General features: G+C 36.4%; 1 protein-coding gene across 4 annotated transcripts in view; it reads right to left on the bottom strand.

Moving 5' to 3' along the window:
- Positions 1-2812: 2812 nt before the first annotated feature.
- Positions 2813-21755, bottom strand: part of LOC111868743 (zinc finger and SCAN domain-containing protein 2) — a 23732-nt gene continuing 4789 nt past the window's right edge. For 3 of the 4 annotated variants that reach the window (XM_023859678.2, XM_023859680.2, XM_023859679.2), the window contains exons 3-16: positions 17738-18253; positions 15228-15461; positions 14469-14645; positions 13569-13701; positions 13281-13486; positions 10606-10749; positions 9983-10219; positions 9110-9223; positions 7453-7699; positions 6866-7144; positions 4776-4942; positions 4346-4443; positions 4040-4204; positions 2813-3949 (exon numbers count right to left, since the gene is read on the bottom strand). In XM_023859678.2, the coding sequence (XP_023715446.1) occupies positions 3817-3949; positions 4040-4204; positions 4346-4443; positions 4776-4942; positions 6866-7144; positions 7453-7699; positions 9110-9223; positions 9983-10219; positions 10606-10749; positions 13281-13486; positions 13569-13701; positions 14469-14645; positions 15228-15461; positions 17738-18253 (2850 nt within the window). In that variant the 3' untranslated portion in view covers positions 2813-3816. Of the gene's footprint in view, positions 3950-4039; positions 4233-4345; positions 4444-4775; positions 4943-6865; positions 7145-7452; positions 7700-9109; positions 9224-9982; positions 10220-10605; positions 10750-13280; positions 13487-13568; positions 13702-14468; positions 14646-15227; positions 15462-17737; positions 18254-21755 lie in introns of those variants that run through there. The other variant, XM_023859681.2, reaches the window with a different exon arrangement.

The raw sequence follows: 21755 nt of genomic DNA, 5'->3' as shown, positions 1-21755 counted from the left end.
TCACATGGCATCGTTATCAGGTTACGCGGCTCGGTTAGCCTCGGCTCCGCTCGTGACGTCACCGCGCGTTACGTCACCGCGGAGGGGAGTGGCGGGGCGTTAACTCGCCTATTACCATAGTAACGCGAACGTTACGTTACCGCCACGTACCGCTGGGGAGGTAGGGCTGATCCATAGCTCAACATGTCACAATATTTTATAAGAATTGCCCCCTTCTTCTTTGAAACAAGCCTCACAGAATGTAAACAGTTTTGTGAAACATTCTAAAGCTCTGAAGTGATTCAGTATATTGCTCAAATACTGATCTGAATTCACAGTTTCCAGCAAAGCATCCAGACCAATAATTCACTGCTTACTTACAGCACATGACACCATTACAATTACACTGTGTAATGGCAATTGCCAAATGGCATCAGGATACTGTTCTCTCTATATCCATATATTCTGCTTACTGGAATGAACATTTTTGTAAGGCTTCAGCAGTTATTAATAGCTACTGTGGTTCCATGATTCCACTGTGCACATTATTTTGTATAAATGCAATTTAATCTCTCTTACGACAGTGAATGCTGATCATAGCAAAACACCAGTTTCTCATGCCAAACATCTTCACAGTTTGCAAGAACAGATCACCTACCATGCCTAAATATCTCACACTTTATTTTCAGCTAGCACATTTCTTTTTGTCACAAAATGAACTGGTAATCCGCTACTTTTTGACAGACTTCAATACGATGCAACTTTGTGGGAAATTATTCTTGTGGGTATTTATGAGTGAACTTCTCAATGTATTTTCTGGCAGTCTTTCATATATAAAGAAAAGTAAAATTATCCCTGTGCTTATTTAAGCATCATTATGTGAAGACATGGGAAATCCCAGTACCCATTGGATAGAAGGCTAGATGGGCCTCAGAGCCATTCTAGATGCTATGATGGAAAAAGAAATCTCCTGACACTGCTGGGAATCAAATCTCGATTCCTCATTCATCCATCCATTGTCTAGTTACAAAACCATGCTCCTGTATCTTATATCTCATTGCAACAGTTACAGAGTTCAGACCATCTGGATCACAGTTTATTGACTGTGTGAATGACTCATAATATAACATACACAGTAATCATGATGTTGCTACATTTCCTTTTTGTTTGAACTCTCTGTAGATATCACCACCTTGCTCTTGCAATAAGTTATTCTTGGCAACAGAAGTAACAAAAGAAGTAAACCACTTCTCATTACAATAAAGGATATTTTCAGATGTCTAGGATTAGCGTCAGCTATTCATCCAGATTACAGCCAAAATCAGAAAATTTCTTCATTTCTGAAGAGTGCTATCTTATGCAATGTAACACTCTGTAGTCTGGTAGAATTTTCCTGATGTTCCTCTGAAACACCAGTGAACAACAAGGCTACATGGCTACATTCAAGAAAACAGTATTCTTCACAGTCACTCCTTTTAAAATCCAACATTTTATTGCAGGATCTGAGATTCTCACAGCGGTGGTTATGAAGAGTTCTATCTTCTGGGATATAATGCTGTGTAGTCCATTGAAAGTTAACCAACATTTCAAAGGAATGTGTTGCCTCCATCTCAGAGCTGAAGAGTAAGTCAAGCAAGAAGGCTGTGCCATAGCCCAAGTGGTTAGTCGCTGGCTTTCCACCACTGTGGCCCAGGTTCGATCCCGGGTCTGGTCAAGTGGGATTTGTGGTGGACAAAGTGGCACTGGGGCGCGTTTTCTCTGAGTACTTCGGTTTTCCCTGCCAATCTTCATTCCACAAAATTCTCCATCATCATAATCACTCGGGGCAGGTCCAATAGGCCAATCAGTGGCCGCCATGCCAAGTGGACCCAGCTGGACTCCACCCCCCACTAGCAAATCAAAAAAAAAAAAAGTCAAGCAAGAAACCATTGTGAAATCAGGAGGCAAGCTGGCAACATTTTCCTCTGAAATGTCGGTCAACTTTCAACAGACTACATGACATTACATCCCAGTTGTGGACAGATTTCTTTCATATTTTTTTAATTTCAGACTGCATGTTTTTTATTCTCATTTTCTCAAGCTTTCTATCTCTTTATTTTTGCAAAACAAGGCCTAGCCTGTTTCATAAATTCTCACAAACTTGTTTTCAAACAACTGTATGGACAAAGGTAAACACAGTCTTGTTAGCCAGTGAGAGTACGAGTATTTGGACATAGGTAATACTATTAAAATTATAATTCATTATCATAATATTGTGTTTTATAAATATCTTTCAGAGAAATTTCTGCACTTTATTTTCAGCAATGTAGAAAACCTCTAGCTTTTGGAAGTTATGAAAATGGCAATATACACTTTTTCAAATCAGCTAATTATATATCACCATGCTCTGGCATCACACTGAAAACTAACCCTATTTTTATAACTGTTTTGTATATTGTTATCTATAAATCAAACCCTTTCATTTATTGATCTCCACTCCTTTCTGGATTGCTGCCTGAATTCCCTCTCTATCTATATGTGTTCCATTGCTTTATGTTCATCTTTTGATATTTCACTGTCTAAGTGTCTTAGGGGGATAATTTTAGTAGCATTAAATTCCTGAATATATGGAAATAATGATATCAGTTAAAGTACATGCTTGCAGAAAATTTTAACATAGACTATTCAAGATGCAATGCTGTTTGTGATCTGTCATTAAATTTTGCAAGACTTTAGGATAAAATTCAGGAGTAAGTTTGAAATGTCATTCTCTCTCTTCTCCATAGCTTGTAGGTCAGAAGCAATGCTGAATTTTCTATAATAGAAAAGTTGTGGGTATAAGAAAGTAAAACTCTTCAAAATATCAACAGTTTAGTTATTAACCAGAGGTACAAAACTTGATATCTTCACATATCTATTTAAGGTACATGATTATGTCTTAATATCATCCATCCAAGTGCCAGGCTTTGATTCCAGAGGCTTCAAAAGGTAAACATATGTGGGACTGATTCATTCTTTCACCAGTCTGACACAGAACTGTCCTAGAAAATTCTGTTTAATGAAACAGATACCATTATTTTCTCAGTTTGGAATTTTTTTGCTGTTGAGTTTGATTCCCGACATCAAGCTACCATTATGCAACACTACAGCAGTAAATAACTGAACAATGAGTAGTGAGATTCTGTAGTCATACAATGTTATAATAATAATAAAAAAAAACAATTTCATTATTACAGTACAGTTTATTTTAAGAAAAAAACGTGAAGAATGGGCACCTATGCAAGTATATTATAGATTTGTAAGTGCTCTTTATTTGGAAATATTTTATTGTTAACTTATGCAGTAATGTCATCCATCTATTAAAGTTCATTGCTTCTTGCCTGCATTGAATTATCCAAGAATGCTGTCTCAAGTCCTCCATAAGAAACACATCAGAATAAAAACCCCTACTCTAAAATATTTGAACTAGTACCATAATCAACACATTTGCTTCCAAAAAGGAAAAACATCTGGTGTTCTGCACTGTGCATCCTTATTTTGCCAAGAAACTATTCTTTCATTTCTCCCTTATTTTATTTTACAAATACTTTCTTCTTAGGAGACTACCAAAATAGAGAGTCACATACATACTTAAAACTTATCATCACCAAAACTAACTCTGGTGAATATGCCTAAAAAATTACGTTTTCCTCGGCATGATTATCCTTAGTTCTGACATCACATTTTTCAGGTGTTTCTTACATCCCCAATCAATTTGTTTCAGATGAGAGCCCTACCTCATAATTGTGATACTGGTTGGGATGAATGTGAAATAGCATGCATATCACAGTTTGACAAACTTTACCAGTATTGGTACTATTATAGATCAGTTCCTGCATATAAAAGACCTGGATCTGGCACAATATCTGGAAACTCTGGTTGTACCAGTTCTGCAGGTGCCAGCTCAAGTCCGGTTAGCACAGATTTTCTCACACATTGGTTGTGACGTTGCCTGAAATTCAGTCAATCATGATGTTACTATTAAAACACTGGCAAACTTCACACTAAGTATTACTCCAATCTTACTACAACCAGCACCCACCTGTGACTCTTGAGTGAACTTGACTGATTGAACTGACGGCCACAGTCAGGGCAGTGATATGGTCGCTGACCAGAATGAATGCGTTCATGACGTATTATGTGAGAAAGATGATAGAAACTTTTCCCACATGTCCCACAAATATATGGTCGCTCTTTTGTATGAGTTCTGCAAGTTATAATGTGTAGTACAGACACTGTTTGACAGATTGGAACAAATTTGTTATTCATAAAATTGTAATATTCAAAGACGGATATTATAAGTCTGAATTACAGGAGAAAATTTAAAGTTGTGAAATGATATACTTACCTGACATGTATTTTGAGATCATATTTCTTATAGAAAGTTTTGCCACAAACAACACAGGCATGTGGCCTTTGCTTATAGTGGTCCCGTTTAATGTGTTCCTGAAACAGAGTTTCAAGTTAGTAAGTCTTTGAAAAGCTGAAAGCTCAACTCTTTCAGTATTATATTAAGTTCACCATTCTGTGTGTCCTGTGTTGTCCCTCCCCAGAAACCTAAAAGTACATATTTTACCCATGGTATGGAAAGCTATTCAGAAGGAGTACACAATACTTACAAACTTTCAAGGCAAATCAGAGATGGTCCTGTTTCACTGTTAGAGCAATATCATACATGTGGGCAGTGAGTGTGACAGAAAGTCTGTCAGTGTAGTCAAGATGCCTCATCACTAATTTAAAGGTTTAAATAGAGAACTAAGTTATTTTGCAGCATTCACCTGAACCTGTGTAGCAGCAGCATATTCTTTGCTGCAGAGGTTACATCTGTAGCGAGGAAGGGGACCTATACTGTGAGTGAGCATATGTTTGTTCAGTGTTGACTTCCAAGCAAAAGACTGACCACAGGCTGAGCAGTGGTAACGCTGCTGGTCAATGAAGTGAATACCTATGGGCATAAAATAAAACATTTCAGTATTTTACGCCAGTGGAGCTTTAGCCTCCTGGCCAATTGTGAAAGTTCTTAATGGAGCTGCAAAAAACTGGCTGATAAGAAACATGCTAAATTAATTATAATCGTAAAAGACCATATTAAGTCACAGATATACAATTTCACGGATAAAATACTTTGTAATAGATATCATTATGGTTCATTAGTAATCACTTACTCAAACTGTTGGATCACATTCTAAATCTTTTCCATACATTGGGGGGGGGGGGAATCAAGCTTCTTTTTATTCACATCAATAGAGCCTCAGAATAAAAGTGTTTACGAACTACTACATTCCCTGACCACCTTTCAATATATTACCATTTGACAGAAGAAAAACATACCCTCTCTAGATCTCATTCTTCAGTTAGGAAAGTAGCAGGAAATTAACACATGGAAGAGAAATAATACAGGTATTCATAGGTTTTCAAGATGGATAATATTTGTAAAAGTTTAGGATGATTACAAGTACCATAGCAACCCATGGACAAAATCAAAACCACTATGAAGAATGTTACAGCTGTGTAACAATGAGTATGGATATACTTTGTCTACCGTGGGAATAAAAGATTCACCATCGTCAGTGAGTGACAATGTATGAAGTACCCTTGTTCGTAGAGCGGATGTGATTTAGATGGTTCTTAATGATTACTGCAGTGAAACAGGAAGTATGCTCACCTCTCTTTTATTTAGTGTTGCACCAGATGATATTACTGAAGTCAGATGTGTGGCTGTGACCTCAAATGCTTCTTATGTTTGATCTACAGTATATATTCTTTTTGTATTACGTGAACCATTTCTGTCTTGCCAGGAAACCATATCTCTAGTTCTTACAGTATAAAATAAATCTTTGTCTACCAATGTTTTGCTTTTTGGCAGCTGTTTAACAAATATTCATAAGCAATCTATGTTCACTGCTGTTTTGTTGCTTGGCATTAATTTAATGTCACGTGTTCACTAGGTGGTAACATAGCAGTAACCAGGCAAAAGAACAGATGCCTTTTTCCAGTGTATAACAAATGATGTAAGTATTTGTAATAGCATTTGTTTCTGTGCTGACCTCTATATTATTTAAAATAAACAACTAGCAAACAATTTTCACTGGTTGCCTTTACAGCTGGTCACAACTTACAAGATCAGAAGAGCTATTCATACAATATTTTTCCCAGTGGTCATTATTATTTTCAAGCACATCTGGCTATAGAAGGAATAAAAACAGTAGTCTCTGTATATGATGTCCTGACATAGGAACATAAATATAGAGTTAAACAAATGCAACAGAGAGATTAAACTCTATGAAGTACATATTAATGTGAATAAAACAAGAATCATAAATATTAAAAGAAATTCAGACCACTTTATAAATGAAATCAGGACTGTATAAGTGAAGTAAGTAATAAGCACATATATTTGGAGAGTGAAAATAACACTTGACAGAATACTGAGAAAAAAATAATTAGAATAATCCAAGTACAAAATGTTATCATGCTGTGAAGGAGCTACTTTGAATTTGGACTCCCAAGACAAAGTAAATTACAATACACAAGGCTCATACTTGAAACAAGAGTATGGTACTCAAACGGTGGAAAGTCAAAGAGAAAGATAAATGTAAAACACATGCAATGCCTATTACATTTTTGAGAAGCATTACATAGAAAATAAACATAATCAGAAATAATGGAATCAGAGTGAAGCTGGGTACTGTATATGAGTCAGAGATGAAAATATCAATGGCTTCTACACAATAAAAGAATGGATGTAAAAGCAGAATAACTAGAAGAGTTCTGAGATTATAGGTAAAAGGGTAAGGATTATAGAAATGAGAGAGTTCTGAAGTAGTTTACCCCAACACAGTATAGCTATTATTTTGTCATTACTAACCTAAATGTTGTTTGAAGTTGCTGTTCTTAACAAAAGTTTTTGGACACTCGGGACACTGGTACACTCGCACTTGTTTCTTGCCAGTAGCAGGCATTGTTTTACTGTGGACAGCAACAGATTCTGACGACATGCCAGTAGATTCAATTTCTGGAACTAATATATCCACACATTCTTCTGTCTTTATTACTTCTTTCTTTGGCACAGATGTCATTCCTATTGCGTTTGGCATGCCATTATCACAGTCTGAGTCGTGACTAGGTTCTCCCAGAACATCACCACCTTAAACACAGTTACATGTCTTTAGAAGTTTCATTTTGGTGTCCAGCTCACAAATTAAACTCTATTGAATAGATCATAGTGATATAATCATTATGTCTAGTGGCAGAAATTACTCTAGTAAACTGCAGAACAGTTCTTCTTGAGAAGCTGATAGTTTCTCAGCCAGTCAAAAAACTCCCCATCTTTTTAGGGTACTTGAAGGCCTGTTATCATGTTCGCATGTTTTGTATGAATAGCCATTCTTGAAAAATGTGAAGGGTCAAGTAGGTATGACCTATGCATCATGTATTCATATAATACAGATTCACCTGTAACAAAGTTATCGCTGCTGCTATCACTTCCCAGGGTCGTGACCATGTGCTGGGGGAAGAGAGATGGGTTGCTACAGTCAGTCCTGTCACTCCTGTTGTTCCCCTCACTGGTGCAAACAGTGATCCCAGAATTGCAAAACTCGAACTGCAGTGGTGTTGACAGTGTTCCACCAAGATCTGTTACCATCTGACTGGTACTGCCACAATCTTCCAGGAGTAAAACATCTTTATGGCTTTGTTTATGCTATGAGATAAGAACAGAGTAACATTTTTATTTACTTTGTATGATGTGTAATTTCAGACCACAGTTAACACTCGTTATAATGGACCAAAAGGGAGGGACAGGGTGTCCATTATCGCCAATATCCAATACAGGATGGAGTAGAGGAAATGCATGTTTTTGACATGAGAATAACTATGTTGATTTTCAAGACAAAAGCTTCTTAATTACACAAAAAAGAAGGTATTTTAATTCATTTTTAACTTACATTATGTATGGAAAATAATGCCAGACAGACGACGTCCTTCTTGCTGGACACTCATTTGGAGCCTCTCCTCAAAATTCTGCATCGCATTCTCCAACATATCTTCCGGCAGAGCTGTGATTTCTTAACAGATGGAAAGTCACGAGAGGTACACCAAATACCTCTCCAGAGCTCAAAAGTGACAGTGTGGTGTGGTGTTTCTAAGTTAGGGATCATTGGTTCTTTTTTGAAGAGGGGGAGACTGCAGTTACAGTGACTTCGGTGCACTACGTTCACATGTTAAACAACTTCTTGCATCCAGAACTCCTAAGGTGTCGGGCAAACATCAGAAAAATGTGGTTCCAACAGGATGGTGCCACAGCTCACACAGCGTGAGCATCGATGGAAGTTGTTCAACGCATGTTCCCCCAACATGTGATCTCCCATTTTGGTGATGTTTCTTGGCTCTGCACTCCCCTGATCTATCGGTTTGTGACTTTTTTATGGGGATACCTCAAGGCAAGAGTGTACACGAACAGAACACGAATGGTCCAAGAGCTTAAACTTTACATTCGTCAAGAAATCACATCTGTGCCAGAAGACATGTTGAAGAATGTGATTCAGAATTTTGAGGAGAGGCTCCAAATGTGTGTCCAGCAAGAAGGACGTCATCTGACTGACATTATTTTCTATATGTAATGTAAGTTAAAAATGTGTTAAAATACATTTTTTTTTGTAATTAAAAAGATTTTATCTTGAAAATCAACAAAGTTATTCTTATGTAAAAAACATGCGTTTTCTCTGTTCCACTATGTATAACCAAGTGAAAGGGTTTTCACACAAGTACACCATAGGATACATAGCCAACATGCCCAATAAACATAGAAAAAATATAATGTGATTTTTTGGGGGGGTTCATTTTTATTTTAAATAATTTTCTAACTAAAAAACTTCTCAGTGTCTCAACATCTCTAAAAATTCAAAATTGTATAAAACCAGGTTTTGTCATTATAATGAGGGTTTACTGTACTATAAAACATCTAGGTTTAAAAAGTGAATGTGTAAACACTGTAATGGCGATTTGTTTTCCATGTTAAATCAATTTTTGCTTTCACTATCAACGGTAAAGCATTCAGTTTGTTCCCAGAATTGCAGGAAACTGTGATAAACAGATAGGACAATTTAAGCACCTGACTGTCAGCCCCAACCTTCTGGACTGATATGTCTGAGCTAGGTACCACTACCAAAGATTTTTGTTGATCTGTGTGTCCTAAGATTGGACCAGTCATGGGCTGGATGTGAACCTGAAACACAACAGAGATAATTACTGTTCCTGTGTTCTTTTCTTTAGGAAACTTTATTGTACTGTCTCCAAATTAAAATGCATAACCACAGTATGGCTTGCAATTTACTACTGTCTTCCCTAACATTAAATGAAAAATACAAAACTGGTATTAGAGTAATTTTATACATATGCTTTGGGAAAATTAATTTTATGTGCATAATGTGAACACATAGTGCAGAAACAATGGCTGCTTAACCATCTGTCCATTTGTATGCACAATTCATCTCTAAAGATACACAACAGATTTCAGTGATATTTAGTATTGGAAATAAACTTATTTTGGTTCACCATAATCCTTGTTTGAAAAAATTAATTAAACTTCATCTAGTCCATCAAATGTGGCTTACTGCACAAGTGCTACTAAAGGACATAAAATATATAACTTTCAGTTTAACATTTCTGTTATGGTGTACAGGGAAAATGATTATGTTTCAGTGCAGTGTTATATACCTACTGTTGATTGGCTCTATCAACAAAATAATTGTATTTGCATTAAATAATCATGAAGACCAAAGGAAGATATAGTCACAAAGAACACATTTGCAAAATATGTTTGTCTCCAAACTGAAACAAAACTTCCCATTATTGTTGCATAATATCTACACAGCTAGAACAGGACATGCAGGAAGCAGACAATAAATTCCTGGACCTCATTACCAGAAAAGTACTTCTTTATGAAAGGTGGGTAAATTACTTCTTTTCTTCTTCTTAGACACACCTGAGTTGGTTCATCCTGTCCTTCTTGTGTTACATAAATTATAATTTCACCCATAATCCCACTGCTTCCATTTGTGTTATTCCTGTCTTCAGCTCCACTGTGTTCCTGAAGCAGTGACTCCAGCTGTGTGTTAAGGGAAACTCTCTCTGCCTCTGCTTCATCCTCTGCTTCTTTTTGTAACCTCTCCTCAGGAGTGAGACAAGAATGGCTCTTCAGCAACTCCACTGTGTTATAGTCCTGCCCACAGATTTCATGTGACTGACACAATCATTGTTACAGACATTTATGATTTCTATTATCACATAAATATCTGTTAAAAGAAAACCCTTTGTATGTTCAAGCAAAGCCTTGTTGTAATAGCCAATGTTTGTAGAGGGAGAAAGAAAAAGGAAGTCTGTTTGGGCAAATATGAAATTATAATACTAAATTCTCTTTGCAACATCTACTACTTGTAGCAGAACTCAAGAGGTTTAACATTGCTACTATCAAAGCCCATCAATGGACAGGATCCTGAGCCAATTATTGTCATCTATTACTTTTTAATTATTTCTCATGATAAATCAATTCTCATTACTGTATAAGAATAATAATTTACTGGTAGAGTTAAATGATTTATCACTTACCTGCCCACAACAACTACAGTGAAAACTGTTCTCTTTCTCATGCTGTCTCTCATGCTGCTTAAGCAGTGCAGAAAACTCAAAATTCTCCCCACACACTTTGCAATAGAACCTTCTACTCTGAGCACCATCTTTTATCTTCAGAACCTGGCAAAAACACTTGAAATTTTCATATACACACACACACACACACAACAAAACAGTAGTTATCAATTGTGAAATATTTCCTTGCAAAACTAGAATATATAAAGATTACCATATTCTAGGAAGTGACATCATGTAGTCCAGTAGATAGATACAAACATTTTTGAGAAATGTACTGCCTCGATCTTCAGATTCCACTCTAAAGACATTTCTCCAAAATGCTAATAACTATCTACTAGAATGCATGGCATCATATTCCAGAACAGAGTAATCTCCATGCTCACTATTGTGAGAACCTCAAATCTCATACAATATATGAAGCTCCTTCTAAAGTTCATCTCCCTTTCATTCCAGACAGCCAATTTACCTGGCCCATCACTATCCAGTTAAACCTTTACAAGGTGTAACATAAATCATTTCCCTAACTAAATGAGTCTACCAGGCACAGACCTTATTGAGAAACTAATTGTTATTCATTCAGTCAGGGAAAAAATGATATGCTTTCTATGAAACTAAAAGGTTTATTGTTGTGTTCACCAGAGCCTGTCTGGAACCAGTTAGAGTCAGTTCACATCAGGGATTTACTGCCAAACAAATTACTCATATGAAGCCAAAAGAACATGTTAAATGTGCTTATTTTCCATTATTTAAGAAGAACACTATTTTTAATCACATGAAAGATAGCAGCTGGCATCGATTTTGTTGAAGGTTCAACTGTTATACTGCAATGAATCAAGTTTTCATGTGAGGGAAGTATGGGATAAATCATGGTCAAACAAATGTTCATGAATTTAAAATCAAAGAAAGATGTTTTCAATCAAAGATCGACTTAATCACTGAAGTCTGCATATTCTGTGCTGCACCATGAAATAAATGTCAGATCGTAATCATGTCACAGTAGTACAAATGCAGATGCTTTTGACTTTTAACATGTTAGGTTTAACTCAAGTGATCAAGAAAAGTAATGGTATAGGTAACCACAGCCTTGTGAAATTTCAGATTCTCACAGCTGCTGCTTGCATGCTTGCTTGGCTTACTCTTTGACCTTGGTGACTGAGGCAGTACATTCCTCCAGAACACTGGTAAACTTCTACCAAATTACATATGTAACCTCCCAGATGACAACTGTCTTTAACTACAGGATTGTTTAAAGTGACTGTTTATTGTTCTTTGTGTTCTGGGTGGCAATACCTGGAGATTTAAAAAGGTACAGCACATAAAAGAAATCACCACAGAACTTCATGATTTCAAATTGAAATACTGCACATTAAAGAATTTTTTTTTTTTTTTTGCAGAGGCGCTGTTTACACCTCAGTGTCTAGTGATGCTGAAGTTGCAGTTTGCGATGCTTTCAGAAGGGTTCATACTGTCAATAAACATAAAGAAGGGTAAGAGTTTGGAACCCCAAACAGTATATAGACATTACAGTCAGTGGTGACAGTTATTAACATGTTATTCTAGCACTGACCACAGCATGAGTATGGAATCATTTTTAGAAAAAGTCCCGAAGATGGGGTAAAATATAATTACTGTGCCACAAGTTCAACGTTCATATGTGAACCATAACTACTCTGATAAAGCATTTATCATCCAAACACAACAAACCATATCAACAGTACTTAAAATCATGTATGAGAGAGGCAAGACTAATCTTATGCAACAGACATTAACAGAAAGCTATTCATGAAATTAAAATTGGAAGCCATTTTAAGCTGAGCTTTCAACATTACAAACAGTACCGCATACATGATAGTAAAGATTATCATCCATCTTCAACGGTGGAAGATGGATTCAAACACCTTATTCAAATTCTGGAACTCATGTATGAAATTTCTAACAGAACAGCATTTTCTTGTACCTAATTTGTATAAGATCTAACTGAAAGTAAATGCAGAACTCCACTTGTCATTTCCCACATTAAAGTTGGAAATTGTGAGTTCACTATGCTTCATTTGCTGGTACAGAAGCAATCACTAGCTGCAAACAATAATATAAAAGTCTTTACTCCCATAAATGGAAGATTTCCAGTGCAGTTGTTAACATTCATTAGCCACTTAATGAAACCATTAACAAGCAATGCTCAGAAGAATATCCTGCCTTTCAAAGATCATATCTGTTATCTACAGCATTGGGGATAAAAATGAAAACTAAGGAAATTGCTTTAATATTCACTACAAATATTTCAAAGGCATTAAGAGCACATTTCCAGGATATAAAACTAACAATGAAGCCGTAATTGCAATGATAATGGACCCATGCTTCAAAGACATTATGTTGTCTGAAGCAGAAAGACATTTGACCTAAAATATAGTAAAAGATTAAATTCAAGAAATGACAGTGAGTAGAGTTGAGTAAAACACAGTAAGAGTCCATTCAGATGGAATATCTTCTATGGTATTTTATATTATGCGTTTTAAGTAGCAATGAGTTAACACAATGATCATAGGTTTCATATACGTACAAAACTCTTGATTCTGCATATAGAGATGAATGAAGTGCAATCATAACAAAATGTGGGCTAATTTGGTCCTTACAGAATTGGCATCCTTGCCTGATGCAGCCAGTTTGTCCCTGTGCAGTTGACGCACATGTTTACGCATTACCATGTGAGATTTGAACATCTTGCGACAGATGCTGCAAGCAACATCCTTATTCGTCTGATGCGATGTTTTGTGTTGATGGAGGGCATTGAGTTGGCTGAACCGTCGCCCACATACTGTGCAAGGATATGGTTTTATTCCTGCAAACAAGAAGCAGCAATTGCAGAATACAACAAGCAAAGATATCTGAGCTACCCAAGCGGCTCAATGTCAGTAACTCACCTGAGTGCATCCTTGTGTGTCGAATCAGATTAGACACATGATTAAATTTCTTTCCACAAGTCTCACAGATACACTTGTTGATTCCCAAGTGAATATTCAGGTGTGTCTTTAGATCAGATCGCTTGAAGAAAGCCTGTTAGAAAAGTTAACACAGGTTGTGTATGAAAATTCACACATTTATAAACCTGTGAACAAATAGATTTTTATAAAAAAAAAGTATATCTTAAATTAAATACTTTCCAGTAAGATTTTGTTATTTCATTTTCCATATCCAACAGATTTTTTAATTGTCTGAAACCCAAAATTACTTTAAAGTGATATTCTGTAACAGAAAAGCAGAAAATTCTCACATAGTAAATTCTCATTTAACCTTCTAAGCATGAGGCTCTCTGACAGAGCTGTACATATATCTAACAGGAATCTTCATGTTCCATTATTCAACTTCATCATATAAATAAAACATTTTAAAATCAGCTTTACCTCAAATAAAACAGCTGGATAAGTAACTTTTTTTATGAATTCTAAAACCTGAGTGTTTTCTTATCGATCACAGTGGCTATGCAGTCTAAGGCATGAACTGTCTTCGGCTGCTCGAACACTGGGATCATGGGTTCACATCCCATTTGAGACATGGATGTCTGTGTGTGTTTGTTTTGTGTTTGTGTTGTTCTGTATATAGGTAGCGGCCTTGCAACAGGCTCATCCCCTGTCCAAAGAGTTCTACCGACTGTGTATAGGATTAATAAACTGAAAAAGCAGCCAAGGTCCAAGGGGCCGTAGAGCCATATACAGAGAGAGAGAGAGAGAGAGCGTGCAAGTGTCTTCTTTAACAAAAATCTCTTAACAGAATTGCTACAATTTATTACACCTGAATTTAATTTTGGTTTAAACCATTCTCACCTTATGGCAGATCTGACACACATGGCCACGCTCTCCAGCATGAATGCGGCGCTGATGATAACTAAGCTGTGAGACCCGATCAAAACGTGCAGCACACACCCCACAAGTATGTGGTCGTAAATTCAAATGAGATTCCCTCTCATGACGACGTAGTAATGACTGACTTGGAAACACCACCTGCAATGTAACAGCAGTCAAAATGCATATGTTCCACTACGAAGAAAACATTCTTAAAAGAACTTAATTTCAGGAAAATCATGTCACCTGCCATTTCCTTTAGTATAAACATTTACTTTTTCTAAATTTTTAAGCACAGCTAACATTACTGCTTGTTCTGTATGTATTTCATTTAACGTGTTCATGCTCATCATGAATTCCTAAGTATTTACCTTTCTGCTTTGTGGCAACTGATCATTCACCATACTTTCCACATAGAGAAGTTTCAGACATTAAAATTAAGAAAATACTGGATTTGTACCATTGCAACACTTACAGTGTAATAATAGAGCATAACAGTTCTAAAATAGCACACAGTCATAGTTCCTCGAACTGCTTTCAGATATACTACTGAACACAAGACTCCACCTGAATCATCTTATTTGCTTATAATTTCCCATCATACTGTGTAGAATTAACAATTTGCTGCTGACATTATCTTGAATCAGACTATAATTACCAATTTTCAAAATTAATTTCCACCTTCACTATCTTCAGCATGCCATAATATAAATCACTGTTTAAGCTGGTACTACATATTACCTTGCCAGGGCATATTGCGCACTCCCAATTTCTCTCACCACTGTGAGAATGCAAATGGCCATAGAATTGGTTTGCCCGTGAAAATGCAGTCTCACAGAGGTCACATATATAAATCCTTTCTCTGTCCTCCGTGATGGGGTCTGATTTCCTCTTACGAGGCCGCTCTGGTGCAGGGGTTAGCATTGCATCCAACACCTCCAGCTTCTGTTCTATGTGCAGCTCATTACCAATCACCTGCTCACATGTTCATATAGTTTAATGTCTCTGTATGTGTTTTGCAAAATCTGTGACTAAATTAAGCATGTAATAGTTTTATATTTGTGGCACACCAGGTTCAGAGCTCAGTCCACTGGTCAGTTATCATAAATGGGAGTGTAATGGTTTCTGTCAGTCCCTTCAAGCATATGCTATAACAGTGCTTTAATACAGATCATGACTGCTTCCTTTCATATTCTTTTCAATTCATCATTCACAGTCATCCTACCATTCAATACCATATAGTCTATGCAATTCACAAAGTACTGGTAAATACCCCCCCCCATGGCAAAAAAAAAAAAACAACCAGAAACAATCAACTTGACACATACTTCATGCTTTTCTATGTTCAGTGTTTCCTTCATGTCATGTTTCTGCAATTTAATGCTCTACAGATCTCTTACAAAATTTAGGACAACTGTGAATCACTGCCATGAATAACAAACTGGGAAATAGTTGGAAGAGTGTGATAACAGTTTCAGAATTCATCCAAAGGCACTGAGAAAAACCACAGAAAGAATGAACAGCAAAATAATGGTCTTCATTAAGCATTTACCTCTACATCACATGCTTAACAACTACAAAAGTGTCATGAATTTTTAAAGGGTAGCTCCAATTCTTAATATACCACATAACTGAGTTAATACTCATGTGAACTGAACCTGAGATATTTTAGTTTCTTCAGTTAAAGCTTACTTGCGAGAAGACCAGAAGTCAGAATCTGTTAAGTCTGTACAACATATGAGTTTTGAGAAAAAGGATTTAATTGCCAAAGCATGCAAGATTAATTATGCTACTTCAGAGTCCCTTATTACAGTTTTGTGGTCCATATGCTCTCCTGCAGAATGATTATGGTTAAGTTGCCCCTGTGTTTAATTACTTAAGCACTATACCATGAAGATGTATGGGGAGTGGAAGTATAGCTCCATCTGTCATGACCTCAGCACTATATGGAGGTGACTGGTCATCAGCTTCATGCTCTTGCCACTTATCTCCAGGAAAATATCCCCCAGTACCCATTGGATGGGAGGCTGGGTGGGTCCCAGAGTTGCTCTGGATGCTATGGAGAATTGAAAAATCCCTCCGTGCCAGGAATCAAACCCAGGACGTCCAGCCAGTAGCCCATAAGTTTTTTTTATTTGCACTATTTCATAATTAACATGTTTCATTTCTTAATCCCCAGAAAACTGTACTGATTAAATTATTACTGCATAATTTTGTCCAATTCTTTGCAGACTTACACTTTAATATTTTGATGTTAAATAATGCTCAGCAACACAAATGAAATTTACTCCATTTTTCTGTTTATATCTGCAATCTTACATCTATACATTAATTTTGTTCTCAAATACCTTTCATTTAATTTCTTCTTTCAAAGAGTCCAACCAAATTTCACATCATACAAAGCAAAAGCTAAAACTAAAATTGTTATGTACCTTCATCTTTAGGCTTTTGGAGAGCAGATCATAAGGTAAAGATTTTGAAAGGAATATTCAGTACATTTCCAGACTTTATTCTGTTTCATAATAAAATAATTTTATATTTTATGAAAACTATCCTGTTATGTTATATCACTGCATGTTGGGAAAATATCCCTTTCATATTGTGGCATGTAGACCCATTGCTAAGAGACAACCGTGAGATAGGCGACTGTACAGCAGCCGTTGCTAGGCAATGGCCTGCAAAAAACAACATAGAAATGGTGTTTTCTGTGTAGTCTGCTAAGAAACAATTTAAAAGCAACAGAGGAACTGTGTTTTCTGTGTGGTCCACGACAAGATCTTATAAGCAGGACAAGTGGTGAGAGTTAGTGGAATAGAGTGAAATGAGTTGAGTGGTGAGTGAGTCAATGAGTTACAGACTGTTGCAGTTCAGTCCTTATGAACTGTTGCTGTTAGAAGCTGGTAGCTGAGGCACACGGACAGTTTGGGAAACCATAGGAAAGGGAACATCTGCTGTTGGAAGCTGTTACCAGAAAACTGGTCAAGACACAGCAGGTTGAGAAGACTTAAGTGTGCACTGTAATGAACTGCAGAGTGTGAATCAGTAATAGCGCTATACTTACTTTTAGTTACGAGTTGTGTGTATAAGTGTTCAATAAAGCCAATTACCAATCCAAACGCCATTTATAGTCACACTCACACATGTGACAATATTAATGCACAACCCATAATTATTTTAAAATCTTAAAACAAAGCAAAAGTTATTTCTTTCACTTGTAGTCAAACACTGATAACAAACTAAAATCCACATACCTGTTCAGTACGTCTGCGATTATTAATCTCAACAAATGGGCGTTGTTTCAGCTTTTCTTCCTCTTTTGTAATTTTCATATCAGAAGTTTGGACTAAAGGACAAGCTGCTGGGTCTTCAGATAAACTGTCATTTGTTACAAGCGAGTATACACCAGTCAACTGAGGCACAAGCCCACTCTCAACATCAAATCCACCCACTTCCACATTCTCAGCTGGTAACACAAGTGTACTCCCATAATCTGTTACATGTAGCACCATTCGCTGAGAAATTTCACTTGCAAATGGTTGATGAGTTGCAATGACTTCATCTAACGTAGGATTTACTGTGTATGTGACATACAGAATTTGACCATCTGCAGTATGGAAAGCTCCTGTCCGCTGTTGTGAAAGTAATGTGTCATCACCAGTACAGTTTGTCATCACAGACCCTAGCAAACTTGTTACCATATCTTCTTCAGGAAGTGTCTGGGGCTGCGCTGAACTCGTGAGAGATTCGTTTACCCTCTCAGTTAAATTCTGCAAACAATTTTAAACTTGAAAAGAACTGTTTTCCCACTTCATATCAATTTAAATTTAGTGATACCTTCAACCCTTTTTTCATGGAGAAAACTATGTGACAGCCAAGAGTTAACCAATATGCAGCTGCCATAAATTTGGACATCATTGCAATATTTCATCCCTGCACACACAAATACATATTTTTTTACCTCTAAAACTCTTTATCTATCTAAGATTTGAATTTTTCACATTTCATTTTAGCCTTAGTTCCTTATAAAGAGAACTGAAGTTATTGGTTTTAATGTACATGTGTCCATTCCACAGCTTGATAACAACTGAACCAACTGATAAATTCTTATGATACTTTGTATTAACAATATCATTTGATGCCTCCCCCCTCCATTGTGCTTATCAATTTCCTGTCATCAATAATGGCAATATGGTAGCTGTGTGAACTTCTGAGGCAGAAGCATCTCTTAATGTTAGATCCTAAAACATGACAAGAGAACTTCAAGAGATTTGCAACTTTTGCTGGAATTATATTTTAGTAACATGGTAGTCACATGAAATCTGTGCTTAACTTCCACTCTGATTGTGGTAACTAACAAACCACTGGAGCTAGGCAGGTGAAATTTTGTTTTGAGACTTATGACATAAAAGTGTCTATAGACTTTACGTTAAGCATTTTCATGCATTTAAAATTACATATATACCAACTACCATATTTTGACACAAACGGAACCTGTACTAGGAATGTATACACACAAATGAATCATTACATTCTGTAATTATTCATGTAACCTTTAAACACCGGGCTTTTGAAATGGAGATAGCTTGAGCTGGCTGGAGTTTATTCAAATGCCCACTACTGATTCACTTTTAAATGTCTGTTGTTGCTCTGTTTTTAAATGTCCATTCCTGTTAGGGAGCTTGCACTGTGTTTGAAAATGCTGTATCTAATACAATTTTTATGGTAAATGAATTGAATTAACTTTGATTTATCAGCAAAGAACACAGTGTTGCATATTATAACATAAGATTTGAAAAATGTAGACAAAAAGTTTGTAATTTTGATGCATACTGTAAAAATAGTTTCCCACTTCTTCAGATAGTAGTTCTGCATCATAAAATCATTCCTGCTTGTAACATTTGAAATATTTTCGCATTCTCTGGTGCCATAAAACAGCTGGAAGCAATAAAGTCATTTGGTCTCTGCTGGCAAGTTTCACATCTTTGTTACACTCTTCAGATATTCCAGTCTTTTGACTAAAGCACGTAAAAGTGATTACATGGCCTTTCAAGAAAGATCCATTGTTCCCTACTTCAGTGCCAAGCCCTGCCACTGCAGCTGCAAAAGCATATTGCCCTTCCTATGGTCACAGCCAAACACTTGCACAGCACCTGAGAAACAGAGTGCATTCAGTTTTCTGCGAGTTCATAATGAATTTGAATATTGTAGTTTCATGTTATCATACAATGGCAATGAAACATTGTTTGAAAGATGATGAAATTGAAAGGCACTTGAAATGCAAGGTATGTGATGTGGAACTGTGCTTTCTTGGGTGCTTCAAGCAGTATTACACAAAGGCGAGATTCAGTTACATGACGCAGGGATTGAAGCCTGTATATATGTTGAGCAGATAACAACAAAAAATATATGTATGTTGAATTTTACTATATTTAAAAATAAATATTTAGGATTGTACATATGCTTCTACTAGCAGTGTGTATGCGAGCTTCCACTAGTGGCAATGCCTGAACGCACAAATCAGGGTACTTTGGCCATGACAACCATACTCATGAATGTACTGATCAGTGTACTTTGGACATTAAAAGATTAAAATTACTACTAGTGTCAACCTAGGAAAGTACGCACAGTGAGTTCTTTCCACTATGTCAAGTTTTCTGCAATGGTATTTCCAGTTCTCCATCCATGCATGTCTTTCTTTGTGTAAACCACCAAAACATGACAATGTCCATTTTTTCATCCAGGATAGTAGAGCAAATTCTGGAAGATGCCATGGCCCAAAATTCATGGAAATTAAATTTCTATTGCAAGAAGTGTTCCAGCATTGAGAACAGATTTTGTTGTCTTCCAGATGATTATTTCCAGTAACATCAACCACAATAATTAACATTTTCTTTTTCTTACACTCGCCTGTAATGTAATTATATTTCTGCTGTAAGATCAAAATGCAGGCAAATCACAGTTTGCTTGTTCAGACAAAAGTTTTATATTTGCTTTATTAATGTACTCCTTTCTTTGTCAGTTATTACACAGTTCACTAAATATAATAGCCTTTCCATTCCTGACTGATTTTCCCTGTCAGACAAGTACATGGCAAAATATTTAAAACATTTTCAGTTTCTCTATGCCATCGTGATGATATGAAGTGTGGGTTGTTAGAAAATGAATAATGCTCAATGAAAGAAAAATATACAAGTGTACCAGTATTGTGAAGCAAATAGGAACAAATTACTTTCAGTGTGTTTAATCATAATACAAGTAAAAATCCTGAGGAAAAATATAAGTGGACTGTGAATGAAACTGAAGTTACATAAATTTCAAGATATTTGTTTTGTACAAAATGGATTAATTGTACAGTTAAGTTAAATATCTCCACTGCTGCACATCAAATCTGCCACCTCCAACTGATGATTAGAATAGAGGCCCATACAAAAACATATTTAGTAATGGCAATGTGCTCGAGGTCTGTACTGTACCTAGGCAGCCTGCATTATCCTACTGTATGATGCAACACTGTTGCCATAAGAGCAACAGTCTGTTCTCAATGTCACACAGGTACATAGCTGGAGTAGGCTTAATGTGCTAGCAGTCTTATTCTCTAACAGAGAACTTTCTGAAGCAAAAGACTAGGAAGCTAGATGATCCCCACTGTTATTCTTAGAATTGTAATACAGAGAAAATCACAGTGTGCAATCAAATACCATTATCCAGTCCATTTCCAGACAGTGGTTTGCATTACAAATCAGACATGTGCAACAAATCTGCACAAAGAAACTGATGAAGAAATAAACACACATGCCAACTCCCAGATTTCTGGATCAAATATATGCTTCACTACATGGTGACTGATGCACTCTCTGAACCTCTACAACAGACTGTAAAGTGACTACAACTTTGGACAGAAATTTGTGTGGTTTGTGAACCTACTGGACTACTAGAAACATTACAGGGAATACAGTTAACTTCACAAAATACAAAGTTACTGGCAGCAGACTTCTTCTATACAAGAAATACAGGGTGGGGGGCAAAAACTTCCTTTTTTTGAAGGCGAATAAAAGAAAAATTATTGCTGACAGACAAAATTTATGTTTAGCTAATGAAAGAACATACTTTAAAGTTTTAAATCATGTAGTTTTAAACAAAATATCTTGAAGGTGGTCGCCACCATTCTCTATGCACTGATGCAACCATTTCCTGAAGTTCCCCTCTGCACGTTCCAACATGTGCACCGGAATTTGGGCTACTTCCTGCCGAATAACATTCTTCAGCTGA

The sequence above is a fragment of the Cryptotermes secundus genome, unplaced genomic scaffold (assembly GCF_002891405.2).
Source record: "Cryptotermes secundus unplaced genomic scaffold, Csec_1.0 scaffold13, whole genome shotgun sequence".
NCBI classification, from domain to species: Eukaryota; Metazoa; Arthropoda; class Insecta; order Blattodea; family Kalotermitidae; genus Cryptotermes; species Cryptotermes secundus.
This window is presented reverse-complemented; position numbering and strand designations above follow the sequence as displayed.